At 36.6% G+C, this 23,345-nt stretch overlaps 2 protein-coding genes and 1 long non-coding RNA gene across 3 annotated transcripts in view; all 3 read left to right on the top strand.

Annotated features, from left to right (window-relative positions):
• Positions 1-617: 617 nt before the first annotated feature.
• LOC139960299 (somatostatin receptor type 2-like) lies at positions 618-2,992 on the top strand. The gene has a single exon (XM_071958575.1). The coding sequence runs from the start codon at positions 764-766 to the stop codon at positions 2,009-2,011; it is 1,248 nt and encodes a 415-aa protein (XP_071814676.1). The 5' UTR covers positions 618-763; the 3' UTR covers positions 2,012-2,992.
• A 3,022-nt stretch (positions 2,993-6,014) lies between these two features.
• The window catches only part of LOC139960712 (L-xylulose reductase-like), a 43,150-nt gene continuing 25,819 nt past the window's right edge, over positions 6,015-23,345 (top strand). Inside the window, exons 1-2 of the mRNA XM_071959307.1 lie at positions 6,015-6,250; positions 20,656-20,753. Of these exons, the coding sequence (XP_071815408.1) occupies positions 6,199-6,250; positions 20,656-20,753 (150 nt within the window). The 5' untranslated portion in view covers positions 6,015-6,198. The remainder of the gene's footprint in view (positions 6,251-20,655; positions 20,754-23,345) is intronic.
• LOC139960713 (uncharacterized) lies at positions 12,028-15,153 on the top strand. Its single transcript, XR_011790588.1, has 3 exons — positions 12,028-12,521; positions 13,503-13,635; positions 14,198-15,153. It is a non-coding gene; the product is annotated as an uncharacterized lncRNA (long non-coding RNA).

Here is a 23,345-nt window from a genome sequence, read left to right on the forward strand (position 1 = left end):
ATAATTCAAGCACGTTATTAAGATAATGGATTGAAAGAGGTTTACTTCATAATGTATACATGTACAGGCAGGATAATGGGAGTAACCCGTCACATAACGTCATGGGTTGTGCTCCTGTAATTAGCCGTCACCACCAGCCGTAATATTTTATTTGTCATTAAGCAACAAATGAATAGTAGGTGAAAAATAGAAATGAAACAATATTTTGTGTAAACAACAACGACTTTGTTTCTGTTTCTTCTGCTCGATTAACTCCATACGCTCCGAGATCCGTCCGCTTAATGTTTTTGTTTTATTATTTATATTAGGTAGTATGAGGAATTACCTCAAGCGTAAACTTAGTTAATGCAATGGACGCGTATAGCACAATATGTTATAATAGCGATATGAAGTGTATGTACATAGTGATATGAGACGTAGAAAACGAGTTAACATCATCGCATGCAGGTACATCATATTTTTCAGTAATAAAACACGGAATCGAGTTGCATTCTGCTCAGATTACCATATATTCTCTGCTTGCTAGAGTTCGAACTTGTTATACACTGTTATCATATCGTGCGAGATTCTCATCGATCAGAGACGAAGAAACGAACTTTTATGGAAACTGCCAGTTATTACTTTGTCGTGTGGGAAAAGCCGTCACTTCATATTGACATTATGAAAGATGTTGTTTGATGGATTCTGAACGCTAAATCATCCAACCGCTACTTTGAAAAGTTGCAGTGTCTTTCAATATTGATATTAAACACCCATTCAATGAATGACCGACCAACGTAACTATATTTCTATACATTTGTTTGTTTATCCAATACTGAGTCTTACTAAGATGTCCGGCATTGAAGATCCAGTACCGATTCATTCCTTGGAGGATTATTCGGTAACCGATTATTCGATTTCTTACTACGATTATATAGAAACCGAAGATTGTAATGGATTTGGATGGAGCCTGAAGAACTTTACACATACATACATCAAAACGAATTTTTTAAATTCCACCTTTTCAATGTTGATTTTGTCGGCCGTACTTCCGGTCATTGCTGTTATCGGTATCCTAGGGAACGGTGCGTTCATATTTTTAATCTGGAAAGTTTCATCGATGAGAAACACTATGAATATTATTCTCCTCAACCTAGCCGTTGCTGACGTCATATTTCTCTTCGTTGGTACCTCAGAGAAGTTTGTGAATACTTTATCTTCTTCTGTAGCAGGTGATAAATATTTCTTTGGAAAGATTGCTCAATGTTGGATAATATACCCATTATTTACAGTTGTATCTTTTACGTCATTACTTCTTGTTTCACTACTTTCGGTGGAAAGATATTTTGCCATCTGTAGACCATTGGTGCATATAAAGATTTCAGGACGTCGGCGGACTTTGTGTTACGTCACTCTCGTTTGGCTATCATCCTTCATCATCACAGCATCTATTTATCCGTCATATACCGACTTCATCACTGTGTGTATAGTTTGGCCAAACGATACTACATACGAAAATTATCCCTTAATTGCTGGGTTTTGTTTATCCGAAGATATCACGTGGTTGTCTGTTGGTGAGATCGTTCAGATTTTTCCGTTCTTCATTGCGCTTATCTTTAATTTGGTGTGTTTTGTAAAGATTATACTCAAATTGTATCGTCGCTTGCCTTCGTCGGTGCCAACTATGGACGATGCGATGGGAACTCGTCAAAGGAAATCTGCAAACGCTGCCACACGAATGCTTTTAGTGAATGGAATTGCATTCTTTATTTTTGCAACACCTTACCATCTGGTAAACCTAATTCAAGTTTTCGAAATCATTTTACCACGATTTTTACCCGACATAGCAGGTTTAAAAGATTCCTTTGTTTTGATGTTGTACATTAATTCTGCCATCAATCCATATATTTATGGTATGACTAATCCATTCTATCGTAAGGCCTACAGTCAGATACTTTGTCGAAGTTCTAGATCGATCGTAACTAAATCGAAAACGAAGAGTTTGTCTCTTTCCAAAGAAACTGCACTATAGATCCTGCATACTATAATTAAAGGAGCTTTCCACATCAAAATAATTGTATTACTGAGCAGGTAATACATCAATTTTCATTTCAAATTATGAAATGATGTTAAATTATTATAACAACAGGAAGATTGTCAAATATTTTTTGAACATTACGTATTCAATAAGTGTTATAAAAATACTTGCTGCAGTATGCGTTCCCGACTTAGTGACCACCTAGAGCAGTGTTTCTGTCACAATAAAATGTCAAAGTTGACCAAATTGCAGAAGCATTTGATCGAATTAACTAAAACAGCGTTTCCGAAGGAAATTCTGTTTGTTGTGTTCTAAGTGTTCTGTTTTAGGACAAATTGTCATCCTGGAACTTTGCCATTGTAACAGTACACGCAAAACGTCCGACGGAAATTTTAAACGTTCTCAGGTAATAAACTGCAATTCAATGAGATGTTAGTATTAATGTCTGAATAACATACACCCTCCTATACATTCTTAGTGTATTTATACCCGCTCGCGGCTTATATCGAATAGGAAATTCTTCTTTGTTAAGGATATACGCCTTCTTTCGCAATCTTTCGTTAATGGAGATGCATATTCTTTCCAATACACCCTCAAATTAAGCATTATAGCTGTGGTACATACTATAGCTGTATAGTGTGTTATTTTATATTATACAACACCTAATTATATTCCGGCCATTTGATTGGTCAATTGCTCGTCGATTGCATGCAAAATCCGCTCTATTGCACTCTATGAAATAGAACCATGGGTTATACTTTTTTGATAGCACTTTTTTCAATGGTAAGAGAGCAGAGAAACATGTCTGTTCAAAACAATCTGTTGCATGAGTGCATTTTACATCCAAACATATCCAAATTTGAAGGTGTTGTATAAAACAAATAATGAATGGTTTCCATTCGTGCAATAGTGCAAATATTTCATGAGTTGAAAGATGTAATTTGTTCCATTCAACTCGGCTGCGCCTCGTTGAATGGAACAAATTACATCTTTCAACTCATGAAATATTTGCACTATTGCACTCATAACCATTCATTATGTGTATACTAAATGACCTTTACATCTGATATTTTTTCATTGATTTATTTGCTGCATTATTGATATCTTTTATTAATTTTCGTGGTATATCCTTTGTGTATTTCGATGGGTGTATATGTATAGGTAGAGGTTCTATTCGCGTTAATCAAGAGATATATACCCCAATTATATTTATTTCTGATCTAGATTCATTTAGCATTTCGGCAATTTGATTTAGATCTATACATTATGCAGGCCTCAATATACACTTCAAAACTCAAGGATATACTTTCATAGTTTGAAAGCCTATTAGAAACCTTTATTGTGTCACTGGAAGTGTACCATTTTAAATGTGTAATCGTGAGGTGGAAGAGTTAAGGGGATCGTTTCTTCTTGTCAAGTGTTTGATCCACATAGTCTCTCTGACCACCAGATATATTTACAGCTATTGAAATACGTATATGCACTTGTACTTATATTTGTAGCCATAGTATACCGGCTACATTTGCACTGGTTATATGTGTACCACTGTCTTCCCTTGTAGCTATGTATAGCGCCGTGTGTAGTTTTATTCATCTCTCTGCAGTTGTAGCTGTACGAATATCACTTTAGGAACTAAATCTGTCTGCAGTTGTGGCTATATGTGCAGCTACATGTACCTTTGTCTTTACTTGTATAGCTTTATGTATAGCTCTGTGCATATAGCTTTATTCGTCTGCAGTTGTGGATATAAGTACAGCTATATACTTCTCTCTGCAGTTTTAACTGTACGAATATCACCATAGGAACTCAGTCTGCCCGTATATACTTGTTACCTATGTTAGAGCTACACAACTCTCAATTCTTCTGATGTGTATATAGCATTAATATAAGTCTGCCTGTATTTGTTAGCTATATGGACACCTCTATAACCTCACTTGTCTGATTTCAGTTGGCTGTTGTCCAATTTCTTTCTTTGTAAGTAAATTAAGGACGCAAACTTGTAATTCTGCATGAGGCCACTAGTCCCAAACCCGTTCTAGCCAACAATGTCTGTTCTTTTCAAATTTCTTTCTATAATAGATGTATTGCTAAAACTGCTTTAAATAATATGTAACCAGTTACCGTTTCGATTCATCGGTATATACAAAATATTTACGGTACGAGATTTATTATACGGTAATAATATGCAATGTATTTAGACACTTTACTCAGCATGAATTGTAATCAAACGCATATAAAGGCCCGAAATAATTCATTTTCAATTCTACTTGTTATTCAATCAAGAACAAATAACACATTGATGTTGAAACGGTAACAGTATGCATGCTACAAATTTAATAGAAAGCGTAACATAAAGGTTTCCTTTCTATACTTTTATAGACTTTGAAAAATGAACTTGACGAATTGGCAGTAAATTTCTAGCACCTACTCGTTGCGCTGATCCATTGCGGTGGTAGGCAAATTATAATTGCCCACTTTTGATGCTATATGTATTTCGTTATAGATGGCTGCGTAAATCGCTGGGGGCACTCACCAAGTAATTGCATGCAATTCGTTTTTTTTTAATAAAAATTTCCTTCAAACACAATGGTCATGTTTTTGAATGCATGCACTGACCAAGTCTCACTTAATTTCCACACAAATACAAGCAAACTCTAATGTAACAAGATACTGCCTCGTACTGAACCAATTGTCTCTCTCCGTGCATACTGGAACTTAAATCGTAAAATTTGATTTTAATCCCTTAAGCGCTGCAATTAATTCAGTTTATAACTACCACAGATCACACAACTTATTGAGAATGACCGCATGGTGTCAGTACACGCAGGTCGAAGTGTTATTTTTAATTTATATTCAATCCTGAGGAGTTTTTCAGATTCATAGTGACAACGTAAGCAACTTCAATTATTCCAAATCGTTTCTCGCTGATAAAGCCGCTTTCAAATTACACTGTCAATCTTTGATATATTGTAATTTCATGCATAAATTGCCAACGCAATCTATTTCATATAATAATTATACAAGTAGAAAATGAAATTGCAGGTCAAGTGAGAATATTGTCCATTTCAATGTCAGCACGAAGTATCTTAGAATTAAAGGAACCATGATAGCTATTAACTAGATGAAAGTTGACCTCCAGTCTCAAATGATCAAATTTACTATTACTTGGTTGTTAGGTACTAACTTACCGTTAGTGACAAACGAGTTGTAGATTTTCTGTCTTAATATAACACGGACAGCGCGTAAAAAAATATTCGAGTTATCGATTCACCAGTACAACGCAGCAATTCGACAATTTGATAATTTTCGCGTCAAGATGTAACGTAAGCGTAAGGTGGCAACTCGACAAATATGAACCGATTTGTTGTCGTAGTCTGGATGGCGTCGACGAGACCATCTTTGTTGAGTTGCTGCCATGTAATCGTACGGACAAACTCCACCTACTCGAGTGATAATTATAAGCACAAAAAAAACTAGATCTTGATTGAAACTGTTTGGCTATATATATATATAAAACGACGAGAAATTACGTTTGTCATATGCTTATCATTGGTCTTCATTTCCTTTTTAAGTTTATAATGTTGGCGAGAGGAGGGGGGGGGTCAGCTTGACCTCCTTGGGTTGGTCCAGAGGGCCAGTGAAAGCCGATTTGCAGTTTGAAAAATAATGGGTGGTTTTATATGGGAACTTCTAAACCTGTTTCTTTACTTATATACTTGAATGCAAAGATGGACTATGTTATCATATATCTTAATTGCGAGGGGTTCGGGCCGCTGGGGAGGTATAGAAGGTACGTACGTATTGAAATCAAAATTGTCATAAGATTCAGGGTTCATAGATTCAGAGATGGCTCCAGCTCCAAGACGCAACCCGTTATGTGCTGTCCTGCAACTACCTCGGTAAGACTGCACAGTTACATACCATTAATCTATTGACAGTGTAGACGTAATACTTTTAGAAATGGTACATGCGAAATCATGAAATACACAGGGTTTAGCATCAGCAAGTCTATCCAGACGTACCTGGCTAAGTTGCGGTCAACTCAGGTCAATGTCTATTGACTAAAGTGGAGGTCCAGTAGCCTAGTTGGCTATCGTACGTCTTTCAGGAGTTTCAGACTTCCTAAACTACACTATCGTAGTAGAATCCGTAACTCGGCGAGACAAGGTGTCTTTGCAACTATGAACATCAGCTTTGAAGGGAAAACAGCACTTGTTACTGGTGCTGGGAAAGGTGCAACTAAGTTAATGTTAGGCCTAGTTCCACGATTATAGGCTACAGTGGCCTAGGCAAGGCCTACAGTAAAATAAACGGCTTTATTCCTAATGTTTGGTCTGCCATAAATAACAGTAGCTTACGTTAACGACCATTCACAAAAAAAGGTTAGCCAAAGTCTCACATAAAGTAGGGTAGCTTGCATAATGGCATTTTTGATAAAATTGAACTAGCCTAGGGCCTAGGCAGTCCTAGGCTAGTCCTATTAAAATGTATACATGTATTTTAGATCCTCCTGCAAGCAAGCAGTCGCGAAGAAGCCTCATTTGGCTTATCAAATCCGAAGTCAGTCTCTTGCATTCATATTAACATCCATGATTATGAATTGTCAATTGTCAACAACTCTGTAAGTGGACGACATACATTAATCTTGGAGTGACTCGAACCGGGGACCTTATGATTGGAAGGCCCCAGCGTTAACCACTGAGCTAACACTCCACATAACTCTATACTTAGTTAGCAGGCTCCACAGTTCTTATTAAAAGTAGGCTACTCGTCATTTGGCGGCTGACTTTGACCAAAATATAATGCACTTGCCACTTTGAACAGTTTGATCGCTGTTCAAGTCTCCATACTTGCAGTATAATACTGTATGTATTTATACAATGTCAATACTTTCTGTAAACTAAGGTAGGCAGATACTGTACATAATGCTACATTATTGCACATTGGAAAATTATATTTCTGTGCAATATGGAAAATATGAAATAGATAAAGTTTCGGTGATAGAGTGCTTGAAATGTTGGCCCGTCCTGCCAGAAAATTTGAATCTAACACTGACTTATAAATGCAAACGTGACGTCAGTGTGGCATATTGGTCAGAATCGATCCAATCTCACTCTAAGCTTGGCCTTGATACAATACACAGGAATGATACAATACCTGGGAATAGGAAAGATCTCACTCTAATAAGCTCTGCCTTCATACAATACACAGGTTTGTGAATGTGGCTTTGCTGTGATTAAAAAAATCACTCAAATAACAAATATATATCTGAACAACATACTATGAAGAAAACTGATTTAGGGAATTCTTGAACATTTTAACTCTTCAAAAGATTGCTAACTTGCAACTTCACCGAGAACATTTCCATCTTTGAAACTTTCCTTGCTACAGTGTAGCTTGCTCATGATAGCGTCCCTGCAGCCCCCGAAAGGCCGAAACAAAGTGCTGCGATGACTTCACAGCACTCATCGTTTTCCACTGTTCAAAATATATTAGATTTAGTTGGCGCAAGTTTAAAAAATTCACTGAATCATATGATAAAAAATCCCCGAACGAAGACTGTGGTGGCGTTGGCACCAACTTCAAAACTACCTTTTTTGACATCAATTTCTGTGATAAGTCCCATACTTGTAACTCTGGAAGTGTCCATCTAATAACTGCATACATGTTTTCCATAATTTAACTTATTGTGAACATACAAATGAAAATAATACTTAACAGCATTGGTTAGACTGCAAGTATAAAGACGTGGTTTATAAGTACCATGTACCGGATCCAAGCAGGCTATCCCTGGGGGACGCAACACAGTGCTAGTGACATAGATATGAATATGCATAAGAACAATTTAGTAATATAAGTATGGATTATTATAAAATTTCAATTAAAAGTAAACAAAATTTTACAAATTTGTGTCGGTAAAAATGCGAACTTTGAAGTCAAATGTAAATATTAGCTCTTCAAACTCATATTATTTAAAAAAAAAGGAACTACAAATTTAATCATCAAAACTTGTTTATAGTCTCTGGCTAATTTAGTAGTAATCATGGTATCATTGTTGGATGCAACCACTTTCTGCAAAAGAAGATAAAATGAATTGTTTTGATAACTGTTGCTTCATTTTCACACTTAATAATGATCAGCAAACATGAGTTTACTTAAATTCCTACAAATTAATATATATAGTTCCCGAACTTCCCGGTGTAAAAGGAATTTATTTTCTACTTTCCTTGACTATAAATTGTTTGAAAACATTCCCCCCCCCCCCCCCAATGTAAAATTGTTAGATACTCATCTGCTAATGTACATGCATCTAATTTAAGGAACAGGACCACCTCAAGCAGCGACGCTGACGTTTACGAAAAGTATGCTTTAACGAAAGTCTCTTGCTGGAGTCTCATTTGCATTGTTCAATATTGTATTTTCATGTGTTCCCAAAATGATTAAACATGATGATCATTTAATTCCTACAAATTAATATATAGTTCCTGGTATTAGAGGAATTAATTTTTTACTATCCTTGACTATAAATTGTTTGAAAACATTTCCCCCCCCCCCCCAAATGTAAAATTGTTAGATACAGATCTGCTAATGTACATGCAGTACATGCATCTAATTTAAGGAACAGGATCACCTCAAGCAGCGACGCTGACGTTTACGAAAAGTATGCTTGCTGAAGTCTCATGTGCATTGTCAATATTGTATTTTCATGTTTTCCCAAACTGAATAAACATGATGATCATCTAATTCGCGGGATGGCTGGAGAAGAACTAAATCATAAATGCCGAAAGTTTTTTGGAGGCTGTTATAAAAAGTAAGTAAGTATAAGCTAAGAAGGCTAGCATATTGTTATATCGTAATATAAAATCTATACTTTAGACCAACGGTACTAAGCCTAAGCTGTGCCAATCTATTAAGGAAATTTAGGCGCTAAGAGTAAGAGGCGAGCAGTTTGGCAGGTTTGGCCATGCCGTATGTCGCCGTTAGCTTCAGTCATGCCCGGGCTGTATCTTGGATGACTTTTCTTAAATGTTTTCTGTGCCTAACTATCGTAAAGCACCTTTGGACTAACCCTAGTCCATATGCTATGCTAGGATAACTTCACGTTAGGCCACCGAGGCCTTACATTATTGTTCCGGCATAGAATTTTGCCAGCCTTTAAACTTAATCCCAAAACGTTATGAAAAAAGCAAAGCATCAAAATATGTCCATAATGGCATAAGGTGGTTAACAAATATTCAGTGTCGCCTTACGCTGGTCCACTCAAACTTTAATATGCCTCAACAAAATATTATTGACCTCTTCTGTACCGTTTAGGCCGGCCTTCGAAATTGCAGCTAGGGGGCCATAGCCCAACCTACCAAAGTCAAGGATTACAGTATGTTTAGCAAATAACAACATGAATTAATCCTATTGGGGCATAGGCTATATCAGTTAATTCTTTATTGAAATGAACCCTTATTACTGTCTAGGCCTAGCCTTGGGCTTGGTGAAAGTTGGTTAATTTTTCTGTTTTATATACTGTGTATCATAGTACAGTTTCTTACAGTTACTAAAGTTACAGTAGTACGTACAATTACAGGCTACATGTACGTACTTTCAAGTTACAGTAGTACGTACAATAACAGGCTACATGTACGTACTTTCAAGTAATAGTAGTATGTACAATTACAGGCTACATGTAGGTACTTTCAAGTTACAGTAGTACGTACAATTACAGGCTAAATGTAGGTACTTTCAAGTTACAGTAGTACGTACAATTACAGGCTACATGTTGGTACTTTCAAGTTACAGTAGTACGTACAGTTACAGGCTACATGTACGTACTTTCAAGATACAGTAGTACGTACAATTACAGGCTACATGTTGGTACTTTCAAGTTACAGTAGTACGTACAATAACAGTACAATAACGCTACATGTATGTACTTTCAAGTAATAGTAGTACCTACAATTACAGGCTACATGTAGGTACGTTCAAGTTACAGTAGTACGTACAATTACAGGCTACATGTAGGTACTTTCAAGTTACAGTAGTACGTACAATTACAGGCTAAATGTAGGTACTTTCAAGTTACAGTAGTACGTACAATTACAGGCTAAATGTAGGTACTTTCAAGTTACAGTAGTACGTACAATTACAGGCTACATGTAGGTACTTTCAAGATACAGTAGTACGTACAATTACAGGCTACATGTTGGTACTTTCAAGTTACAGTAGTACGTACAATAACAGTACAATAACGCTACATGTATGTACTTTCAAGTTACAGTAGTACGTACAATTACAGGCTAAATGTAGGTACGTTCAAGTTACAGTAGTACGTACAATTACAGGCTACATGTAGGTACTTTCAAGTTACAGTAGTACGTACAATTACAGGCTAAATGTAGGTACTTTCAAGTTACAGTAGTACGTACAATTACAGGCTAAATGTAGGTACTTTCAAGTTACAGTAGTACGTACAATTACCAGCTACATGTAGGTACTTTCAAGTTACAGTAGTACGTACAATTACAGGCTACATGTAGGTACTTTCAAGTTACAGTAGTACGTACAATAACAGGCTACATGTATGTACTTTCAAGTAATAGTAGTACCTACAATTACAGGCTACATGTAGACCGCTTTCAAGTTACAGTAGTACCTACAATTACAGGCTAAATGTACGTACTTTCAAGTTATAGTAGTACGTACAATTACAGGCTACATGTACGTACTTTCAAGTTACAGTAGTACGTACAATTACAGGCTACATGTAGGTACTTTCAACTAATAGTAGTACGTACAATTACAGGCTACATGTAGGTACTTTCAAGTTACAGTAGTACGTACAATTACAGGCTACATGTACGTACTTTCAAGTTACCGTAGTATGTACAATTACAGGCTACAAGTACATACTCTCAAGTAACAGTAGTACGTACAATTACAGGCTACTGTACATGTACGTACTTTCAAGTTACAGTAGTACGTACAATTACAGGCTACATGTAGGTACTTTCAACTAATAGTAGTACGTACAATTACAGGCTACATGTAGGTACTTTCAAGTTATAGTAGTACGTACAATTACAGGCTACATGTACGTACTTTCAAGTTACCGTAGTATGTACAATTACAGGCTACAAGTACATACTCTCAAGTAACAGTAGTATGTACAATTACAGGCTACTGTACATGTATGTACTTTCAAGTTACAGTAGTACGTACAATTACAGGCTACATGTAGGTACTTTCAACTAATAGTAGTACGTACAATTACAGGCTACATGTAGGTACTTTCAAGTTACCATAGTACTACAATTACAGGCTACATCTACGTACTTTCAAGTTACAGTAGTACGTACAATTACAGGCTACATGTAGGTACTTTCAAGTTACAGTAGTACGTACAATTACAGGCTACATGTACATACTCTCAAGTTACAGTAGTACGTACAATTACAGGCTACATCTACGTACTTTCAAGTTACAGTAGTACGTACAATTACAGGCTACATCTATGTACTTTCAAGTTACAGTAGTACGTACAATTACAGGCTACATGTACGTACTTTCAAGTTACAGTAGTACGTACAATTACAGGCTACATATACGTACTTTCAAGTAACAGTAGTACGTACAATTGCAGGCTACATCTACAGTACGTACTTTCAAGTTACAGTAGTACGTACAATTACAGGCTACATGTACGTACTTTCAAGTTACAGTAGTACGTACAATTACAGGCTACATCTACGTACTTTCAAGTTACAGTAGTACGTACAATTACAGGCTACATGTAGGTACTTTCAAGTTACAGTAGTACGTACAATTACAGGCTACATGTACGTACTTTCAAGTTACAGTAGTATGTACAATTACAGGCTACATGTATGTACTTTCAAGTTACAGTAGTACATAAAATTACAGGCTACATGTACATACTCTCAAGTTACAGTAGTACGTACAATTACAGGCTACATGTAGGTACTTTCAAGTTACAGTAGTACGTACAATTACAGGCTACATGTACTTACTTTCAAGTTACAGTAGTACGTACAATTACAGGCTACATGTACGTACTTTCAAGTTACAGTAGTACATAAAATTACAGGCTACATGTAGGTACTTTCAAGTTACAGTAGTACGTACAATTACAGGCTACATCTACGTACTTTCAAGTTACTGTAGTACGTACAATTACAGGCTACATCTACGTACTTTCAAGTAATAGTAGTTCATACAATTACAGGCTATATCTACATACTTTCAAGTTACAGTAGTTTTTCTCAGACATTCTACATGAGCACACAACTTCAGATGACTGAATGTTCCAGTGTGGTGCGTTTCGTAACGGGTGGTAATAAAAACAGTTTAAAAATTTTGACTGAATTCTATGGTGTGAAATTTGCATAGAGCCAACCTGATATTTTTTGCTTTTGAAAGGTATTTGCAAGATGAAAATATCGGAATACCACGACAAACAACAAGCAGATGGAACAGTGAAATTTTGGTGTCAGTGGTGAGTATTTTGATTAAAGATAATTGTCGTTAAAAATTGTTCAATTAATGCACCTATAAATTTCGCAAGGCACTCTACGCCCTCCAAGGAAATGTGCCTCATTGTCAAAATTTGAGCTGGAAATTGAAAGCTCTTGACACACAGTTGCATGACTTTTACCCACATCAGATTTGCATTTTGACTTACCATTTTCTGACCCTCTTCCCATCTTGTTGACCAAATACTCTTTATAGACATTCAATATCAAAAAATAATCTTTGAAGATATTGCAGCATTTCTAGTCTTAATAGTAAACATCTCAGAACATGGATAAAATAGTTTTAGGAATAGATTTCCAAGTCCAATAAACCAACTAAAAAAACTTGCATAAGTGGGTACAGTGCTGACATACATCTTGAGCGTTATATTAATAAATATGAATATAGAGAATATGTACATATCCCATAATAGCCCAATCTTTAAAGTGTAAAAAGGGAAAAAATGAATATGATAATTGATGGTGCCTCTCCCAAACCATCAACCCAGAATACTGGTCGATTCTAATTATGTATATTATATGCATGATGCTTGCATATGCAGCTATTGATGGCATCACTGCCACCATATTTGTGTACTGCACATTGCGTTTGCCTCATGGTGCCAACTAAATGCATGTTGCCATAGGCCCACTTTCAATTTTTTAAGATATGTCCTCTTTTTGTACTGGTGAGTCTCAGTTTTCAAAATAAAGTAGAGGTCTGTGATGTTTAAGGGCTTTAATATCAGAAAAACAAATTTTAAGCCCCAAAAATGTAGGTTCCTCACGAGTCAAGACCCCATCTATGTACTTTTTTGTTAGGAATATGGAAACATGGTTTGGCTAATAGTAGTTAGCACAAAGAAGAAAAAAAGGGCAATTAAATTTATTTTTATTTTATAGTTAATCAAACACTGTATGCTGTTTTGTAAGGAAATGACAATTTCTCTCCACTTTTGAATTAGGACCATGAAGAGGTCAGTCATCGTATGCACTCACTATGGAGAACAAGAAAGCCATCCAGTAGAAGCCGGCAATGACTGATATCAGGAAGCTGATGACAATGACTATCAAGATGTTGAATATGATCATTATGAGGTATGTCTATGGTTCATTGTAATATAGGTTTTGGATTAGGGCTGTGTTGTTTTAAATCACAAACCGTTTGGAAAATCCGAAGGGTAAACGGTTATCGTAACCACGGCTATTATACCAAAGTCAAGTAGGGACCATGAAGAAATTGAGTGAACACATGCCAATTTTGGTAGGCATGGGCGTATTCTAGCCTAGGCCTGCACCTTACAAGAAAGGCTCCACAATAACTTTCAAGAGAGAGAGAAAAAACACAATTTGCACTTGAAGTTCTTACTTCTCTCGAAAATGTCATGTTCATGGTTTGATCTTATTTATATTCATTGAGATTCCAATTAACAGTTTTAATATCATTACTGAAGATACAAGCGCAATAAACAGTTTTAATATCATTACTGAAGATACAAGCGCAACCTTACGATTATTTTCAACTAAATTGATGCTTTGATAAACTGTATTTTCACAAGAATCCATGAGCCTGCACAAGTTCGCTCCACTAACAGAAATATCACATATATGAAACATGGAAAGATCAAGTTTATTTAACTCTCTATTCCCATGGTCACAGAAAATGAGTTGGCTCCAGACATTTGAACTTGACCAAATAAAAAGGAAACCGCTATTTGCCATAACCTGACACAAGCTGCCACACAAGATTTGCTGAGGTCAATTAATGAACACTTACCAACCAAGAGTGCCATCAAGCAGTTATCGTCTTCGAAAGGAGTGCATGTTTGATCTTGGATTAGAGGGTATAGTGTATCATGCATACTGTCAAAGTTGTTTTGCATAGGAACCAATGAGGATTTATCATGTGAATGTTGTGGCCAAATAACAACTAAAGTTTAAAGAGTATTAAAGATGGATTGTTCTTTGTGAATACATCACTTTCCTCACAATGAAAACACTTACTGGAGACACCATCCATAACTGCCAAGCTCCAGCCCCATGAACAGGAGGACGAAAGACGATTCAATTGGAGATGTCATGGATGGATCTGTGTACAAAACACTTGCCAGAGATAAATTTGAAGTGGATGATTTGTCTTTAACATTTAATTGTGATGGGATTTTGGCAATGCTATGTTTGGGCCAATTTTGTGTACAATCGAATGAATTCCTCTCAAAGAGAGAAAAAAACATGTTCTTATAGCTGGTATTTGGTTTGGACCTGGGAAGCCTGAGATGCAAAATTTCTTGAAAAGCTTTGTTGCAGAATGTGAGACATTAGCGGAGGAAGGAATCGTGTGGACCAAACATGAGACAGGAAAGGATATTTGCAGCAAAGTTTATGCCATAGCATGTGTATGTGACTCTGTGGCAAGATGCCAACTCCAGGGATTAGTGCAGTTCAATGGATATCATGGCTGTAGCTGGTGTACCCATCCAGGAAGTAGCTGGTGTACCCATCCAGGAAGTAGCTGGTGTACCCATCCAGGAAGTAGCTGGTGTACCCATCCAGGAAGTAGCTGGTGTACCCATCCAGGAAGTAGCTGGTGTACCCATCCAGGAAGTAGCTGGTGTACCCATCCAGGAAGTAGCTGGTGTACCCATCCAGGAAGTAGCTGGTGTACCCATCCAGGAAGTAGCTGGTGTACCCATCCAGGAAGTAGCTGGTGTACCCATCCAGGAAGTAGCTGGTGTACCCATCCAGGAAGTAGCTGGTGTACCCATCCAGGAAGTAGCTGGTGTACCCATCCAGGAAGTAGCTGGTGTACCCATCCAGGAAGTAGCTGGTGTACCCATCCAGGAACAAGAAACGAGACAAGAAAGGAAGCAAGAAAGGAAGGAGTCTGACATGTTTATTCCTTGCATGATCCTCCAGACCCTTGTCACACACATGAAGGTTTGGCGAACAATGCAGTACAGGCAAGGGCTACATGAGAAAATTACAATGGTGTAAAGCCACATCCAGATTTCCATTACTACTTCTACCGCATTGTGACATTGTTCGTGGTTTGCCTCTGGATTAAATGCATTCTGTGTCTGAAGGTGTTACAGAGAAGATGTTTTCCCTCTGGTTTGACTCTGTGTACCTCCAAGCAAATTGGTGCATTTGTCGATCGATGACTGCAATTGAGGAGGGAATGGAAAACATGATCCCCAAATCAGAGATAACAAGGCTTCCATCCCACACCCGATCAGAAAGCCCAATGGAAGGCATCAGAGTTCCGCAGTTGGTTACTATTTTATTGTCTACAACTTTTGAATGGTATATTACCTCTCCCATACCTGCAATATATTTTGCTCATTGTACAAGGCATTTGGGTTTTGATAAAGTCAAGAATCACACGAAGCGATGTTACAGTTGTTAGGACATTCCTGACCAAGTTTGTGAAGAAGATGGAAGTTCTATATGGTACTGAGCACATGTCATACAATGTGCACTCTTGAAAAGAATTACCTGACACTGTATTGTCATGGGGTCCTTTATGGTCATCATTTTGCTTTTTGTTTGAGGGAATATAACAGAACAGTGAAATCTCTTTTTAATGGAACAAGAGGGGTACCACATCAAATTGTCAATAACTTTGTGATTGTTCAGTGACTCTCAAAGTGCCTTGCTTCAATGAACCAAGGCACTCCTGAACTTGCAGCATTCTTCTGGTCTCTTGTAACAGGTTACCCATTTGGTTCCTTCAATTGGCAAAGTGCATGAAGATGCCTCAGAAGTTGAACCGATATGAAATCCAACTGACTATTATGGTATAGATAATGATGTTCAGAGTTATGTATTTCAAACTACTTTCACCAGCAATTTGCAGACCTTCAAGTAACGTCATACAATAAGGTTATTTTCCATGGAGTTATCTAAAACAGCATTGGCCATATGAGGATTTCCAGAAGATCTAACAGTGTTGCAGCCTATGGCCCAAAGCTAATTGGAAGAATCAAATGAAACCTCCATGTACAGCAAGAGCAGACTTCCAGTGCAGTGTTAGTGATCCAGCCTTTTCTGGTTGCAGGCAACCAAATTGTCTTGGATGCCCAAGTTGGTGCTCAGGCAGATCATATTACAATCATCACAGAAGAGCCATTGCTGCCTCCACCGATCCTGCCTGTGTTGTTCCCATTATTGAAGTCTGTTCAGATCATACAGAATAATGTTCACTTTTGCTGCATACTACCAAATATGATCAAGTTCGATTGAGATATTTTCTAAAATCAAAATGTCATTTTTCACAGGGCACTCTTATGCAGTATCTTGTGGGTTTTATTATACTGCATTATGCCAAATATGATATGGATTATATTAATAAAATGTGTAAACATAAGAAATGTTACAACAGTAACATTGAATACTTTATACAATTTAGGCTAAAATAGTAATTTAACCACAGTCTAATATTGTTTCCATGGTTCTTGCACTCATTAGCCTTTTGTCTTTTGTTAAGTCATAGTTCTGTCTAGATGAACAACAGCCTATTTCATAACAGTGCAGATTAGATGTGCATACAGTTGGTAATTAACAACATACATTTACAGGTATCCAACACTTTCATAGATGCTGCCTCAACATGCTAACTTACTTTACTTGAATGTTAGAAACCTGAATAATATTGTTATTCCTCAGTGTGATGGGGCGGGAGGGGGGGGGGGGTGGGAATATTAGGCTTGAGGCTCCATTGCTTTTAGATAGCACAGATTATTTGGGTATATTTTGTTAGCTTAGATGCAGGTCACTGTAAATGGTAATCGCCAAAGTTAGCTCAAATCAGTAAAGTTGGTGTGTTCATAGTAAATGACTCAAAGTGAGTCATATTGTTCATTTAGTATGGGGTCAAATGAAGTGTTCAAAATATGTGGAGAAAAGATCATAGATTTAGAGCTAATTGTATGAAACTACCAAAGATGTTTCTCCAGCAGTTTTGTAAAGGGTTGTGATAAAATTGCTGGTGATAGTGTTACTTGAGAAGTAGTCTATATAGGGGTTCAAGAATTTGGGTCAACAGGCATCTGGGTTCTTCAGAGTCTTTGTGAGAAAACACTGCTTCAGCTTTTAATTTCTTTTTAGGATATCTAACTTACTTTTCCACTAAACTTGCAATTTGATAAATGTTCAACATCATATCTGAATTTATTATTAGAGTATTCTGTGAATTTTTTCTTCACAAAATGAGCTTGTGCACAGTGGTGCTCTAGTTGTATTTTATATGCATTTTTTTTGTATCCAATATGGCACCATTTTTTGTTAAAAAGTGGTTTTGCAAAAAAATGAGTGGGCTTGTTTCATTTTTATGCAATTTTATGAATGACAACAATGTGTTTGTATACTTTTCAATTCTTGTGAATTGTACATTTCAATGCTAGTCTCTTGTCATCTCGTATTTAATGCTTTCTTATGCACTGCAAAGCTAACAATGGTCAATAAAGATAAAGCAGACAGGTGAAATTGACCCACACCAAAAAAAAAATGATGTCTTAATGTGCTTTTTCATAAGTATAGACTTGTTATCTAATCTAATATTATTTAATCTTTATAAATTAAATCTGGTCACCTTTTACGAAATTCATCAGCAAATACATATTGGGACTTGAACAAACAAGTGTTATAACATCTGTCCTTTAATTGCAGTAGAATGATTCAAATCATATAGAATACTCCCATTGAAGGTAAGCAACTCAGAATGTCAGAGATGACTCCCCCCCCCCCATCCATTCCCTCCACTCACCATGCTTCAGTAGCAGTACATCCTGGTGATGAACATTTGGCAAATCCTTTAGGCTTGGAATGTTTAATTTCCTAAAGTTGAGGGAAAGGTTCAAAGTTGTGCTAATAGGCTAATTCACTCACTGAAAGATGTTTACTTTATAATATCAGGAGGAGCTAAAACTAATCAATCTTAACAACTTGCAAATTATGAGGAAGTCACAGCTATTTAGTTCAGGTTTACAAGATTTTCCACAGCTTTAATAAATTATTAGGTAGGACAATAGAGGTCATTGCCTAGAGTTGCAGAAAGTTTGAAGTAGATTAAATGTTCACAAGGACCATGTTAAATGACTGGCTGAATGGTTTACCTGAATCTGCATGCTATCAAAAACTCAGTGGATTCAAAATGAATATGAATTGAGGTTCCTGTACTTCCTTTATCTTTTAGGGTTCTTGACGGACACTTTACCTCCTGATCATTTTCTTTTACCAAAATAAACTAAAAAGAGCCACAGTTGCTAAGAGGTTCTAACAGCTATTTAACTGTGGAGTTTTAAAGGAATTTTTTAGTGGCAGTCTATTGGGTATATGAAAAAATTTTTGTAATTTTTCATCGCCACAGTCCTAGTTCTGGGATTTTTCATCCTATGTTTTAGGAGAAGTGAATTTTGAACCTCTCGCCAACTTAATCTAACATATTTTGAACAGTGAAGACAATGAGCGGCACTTCGTTTCAGGGGATGCAGTGACGCTACATTAGCAAGCTACACTGCAGCCAAGAAATTTCAAATTTCTGAAAGTAAAATAGCAATTTATAGCAATTTAGATGGAAATTTCTTGGTGAAGTTGCAAGTTAGCAGTCTTTTGAAGAGTTAAAACGTTGCAGAATTTCCTAACTTGGTTTTCTTCATAATATGTTGTTCAGAATTTTGTTATTTGAGTGATTTTTTTAATCTCAGCTGTACGCGAAGTCTGTACACATTCCTGTGTGGCGTATCAAGGCCAGGCTTAGAGTGAGATTTGATCAATTCTGACCAATGTGCCTCTTTTTCTGGCAGGACGGGCCAACATTTCGAGCACTCAAACACAGAAACTTAAATTGATCACAGGGCAAAGTTTAGGACGATACACAGACAAAAAATGATATGATCGAAAGGACTGGATCCCATTTTTCACTAAAAAATTCCTTTAAGCCATTTTAAATTACATTTTACAATATTACTATATGGTAACTAAAGCAGACTTAGGATCTAGTGAAACTTAATCGTGAAGCAATAAAAGTTTGCCTTTGATCAATAATGTTGTGCTTACAATTTAACATTATGCATGTATGTATGGTTTGAGATTTATTAATATCTGTGTCTGACCATGGAGGTTAAACAGATTTACCTCCATGGTCTGACAAATAAAACATAAAAAAGAAAATAATTATGCAAGATCATGAATAATCATCAATCATTTTAATTAAGTCATAGAATATTCATGTTTTGTTTAGTGCTGCAGTTGAATATTCATGAGATTAATGGTGTTGGAAATTTCCATTGGAGGTATATACTGTACATGCTATATACTGTACATGCTAACTGATATTGTGTAAGGACCACATGGCTTTAGTAGTACAACTACTGGATGGATACATTTGGATGGATAATAACATGTTCTGACTACTTAAATCTTCTTCTTATCATTGTAAGCAATTCTAGGATGTTTTTTTCCCTTAATTTTAAGATCATCTATATTATCTGTAAAACATAGGCTTGTCTAAGTTGAATACTTCTATGTTGGGCCCTATCTACACTAACATAAGGCCTTGGTAGGTCCTAGTGTTATTCCAACACTTGCAAGACATTTTGTCTATTGCCTGTGGTTCATTTATTTATCTGGGCAAGGAATGCAGTAAACCTTGATTATTGAATGCCTACAACAACATACCACACCTTCATGTCTTTCTTGGGGTGGCCGGGGACGAGGGTTGGGGATGGCCAGGGTGGGGGTGGGGAAGGATTTCACTTATCAGTATTCAATTCAACATAAAACAACATAGAATATGTAGGTTGCCATAGATTTAGGATTCAATTGTGCACAGGGATATGTAAAGAATGTCAGGACTATTTATTTTCCATACTCTATATAATGTGTTCTTGTTTTCTTTTCAACTTGTGCTGGTTTTATTGGTAACTTACTCTGCAGCCTGATGTCAACAACATCCAACAAGCCAAATAACTCTAAATAATTTCACTAATTCCTGGTGGTCTTGTCTTTGTTAAAATTGTTGACAATAAAAAGATTGCAATAGTGTCCGTACGTTATGAAAGTAGGTTTACTGATTTTGTGAGTCCTTCTTGACTAGTGTTTTCTGCTCTAACTCTCCAGGTATTGGACAAGATGTCAGCCTTGCTCTTGCCAAATGTGGTGCTAGGGTCTTCGCACTTAGTCGCACATTAACAGATCTTGAAGCATTAAAAGCTAAGGTAAGCGTTTTCTCTCGTTTAACAATTATTGTTTGATCATCTGCTGTTAGCTTTTCTTATTGTGAAATATGAAGCTAGTAAAGAATTGTATGGACAAATTTTAATTGGCGACATTGTTGAGGTAAGACTCCTCATTAACTAATGAACGTTAACTAAAGTGGATGAGTTTGTTTGACGGGTTTGATGAAATAAGTGAGGGCTGCTCTGAACACTACTCTGAGTGCTGTTCTTAAAGGGATAGTCCAGAAGAGTAAATTGAATTCTGACTAATTGTCATAATAACATCTACCATACATCCTGCATTACTCCTACATAATGTTTTTAAGGTATTATTAGTTGACTTTTTCACAGTATCTACCATATTAAGTAAACTTGAAACAAACAGGTATGACGTCATAGCTGCACACGGACAAAAAAAAAAAAGTTTTGGTTGTATTTATTTTACACTTTATTGCTTTGGCCTTAGATTTCCACCTTTGCTTTAAATACAGGATGTGACGTTTTATACCCGAATGACTGTTGTGATCCATACGTTGTTAATGCATCCCAATTCAGTGGGATCATATGTTAAAGAAAAATGAAAACCAAGTATATGTCAGTGTGCATCTACAAGACATTACACCTTCAGTGTCATTGTGTGATGTAAACCAAGTATAAGTCAGTGTGCATCTATGACATTACACCTTCAGTGTCATTGTGTGGTATGTAAACCAAGTATATGTCAGTGTGCATCTATGACATTACACCTTCAGTGTCATTGTGTGATGTAAACCAAGTATAAGTCAGTGTGCATCTATGACATTACACCTTCAGTGTCATTGTGGGATGTAAACCAAGTATATGTCAGTGTGCATCTGTGACATTACACCTTCAGTGTCATTGTGTGATGTAAACCAAGTATAAGTCAGTGTGCATCTATGACATTACACCTTCAGTGTCATTGTGTGGTATGTAAACCAAGTATGTCAGTGTGCATCTATGACATTACACCTTCAGTGTCATTGTGTGGTATGTAAACCAAGTATATGTCAGTGTGCATCTATGACATTACACCTTCAGTGTCATTGTGGGATGTAAACCAAGTATATGTCAGTGTGCATCTAAGACATTACACCTTCAGTGTCATTGTGTGGTATGTAAACCAAGTATATGTCAGTGTGCATCTGTGACATTACACCTTCAGTGTCATTGTGTGATGTAAACCAAGTATATGTCAGTGTGCATCTAAGACATTACACCTTCAGTGTCATTGTGTGGTATGTAAACCAAGTATATGTCAGTGTGCATCTAAGACATTACACCTTCAGTGCCATTGTGTGATGTAAACCAAGTATATGTCAGTGTGCATCTATGACATTACACCTTCAGTGTCATTGTGTGGTATGTAAACCAAGTATATGTCAGTGTGCATCTAAGACATTACACCTTCAGTGCCATTGTGTGATGTAAACCAAGTATATGTCAGTGTACATCTAAGACATTACACCTTCAGTGCCATTGTGTGATGTAAACCAAGTATATGTCAGTGTGCATCTGTGACATTACACCTTCAGTGTCATTGTGTGGTATGTAAACCAAGTATATGTCAGTGTGCATCTAAGACATTACACCTTCAGTGTCATTGTGTGATGTAAACCAAGTATAAGTCAGTGTGCATCTGTGACATGACACCTTCAGTGTCATTGTGGGATGTAAACCAAGTATATGTCAGTGTGCATCTGTGACATTACACTTTCAGTGTCATTGTGGGATGTAAACCAAGTATATGTCAGTGTGCATCTATGACATTACACCTTCAGTGTCATTGTGTGATGTAAACCAAGTATAAGTCAGTGTGCATCTAAGACATTACACCTTCAGTGTCATTGTGGGATGTAAACCAAGTATATGTCAGTGTGCATCTGTGACATTACACTTTCAGTGTCATTGTGGGATGTAAACCAAGTATATGTCAGTGTGCATCTATGACATTACACCTTGAGTGTCATTGTGTGGTATGTAAACCAAGTATATGTCAGTGTGCATCTGTGACATTACACCTTGAGTGTCATTGTGTGGTATGTAAACCAAGTATATGTCAGTGTGCATCTGTGACATTACACCTTCAGTGTCATTGTGTGGTATGTAAACCAAGTATATGTCAGTGTGCATCTGTGACATTACACCTTCAGTGTCATTTTTATGTTTTTATGTTTTTATGTTTATTATGTTTTTATGTTTTTTAAGTTTTTATGTTTGTTTCATCCATCACCTTCTGGAAAACAATACACATTTATTGAATACAACTGTCACCAGGATGCTTAGAAATGTACTTCTTTTCCCTAGTCAAAACCACTTTGCTCTGGCCTGTCCTATTAAAGTCAAAACTCTCAATTTATAAGTCATGTTGCTAAATTTGAAATCAGTAAATCTGAAATAACTGCAACCAAAAAGTGACAAACATTTCATGTGTGTTGAATAATTGAGTGCAGTGGTAGTAATAATAGTATTTTATATCACTTCAAAGATTTGATTTCAAGTAGTAGTAGTGGTAGTTGTAGTGGTACAGTAGTTGATATCACTTCAAGGATTTGATATCAAGTTACATTTGAA

The sequence above is a fragment of the Apostichopus japonicus genome, chromosome 19 (genome assembly GCF_037975245.1).
Source record: "Apostichopus japonicus isolate 1M-3 chromosome 19, ASM3797524v1, whole genome shotgun sequence".
Classification (NCBI taxonomy): domain Eukaryota; kingdom Metazoa; phylum Echinodermata; class Holothuroidea; order Aspidochirotida; family Stichopodidae; genus Apostichopus; species Apostichopus japonicus.

Excerpts from the sequence above, each read along its gene's own strand:
- LOC139960299 (XM_071958575.1), top strand. The coding sequence starts at position 764 with ATGACCGACCAACGTAACTATATTTCTATACATTTGTTTGTTTATCCA.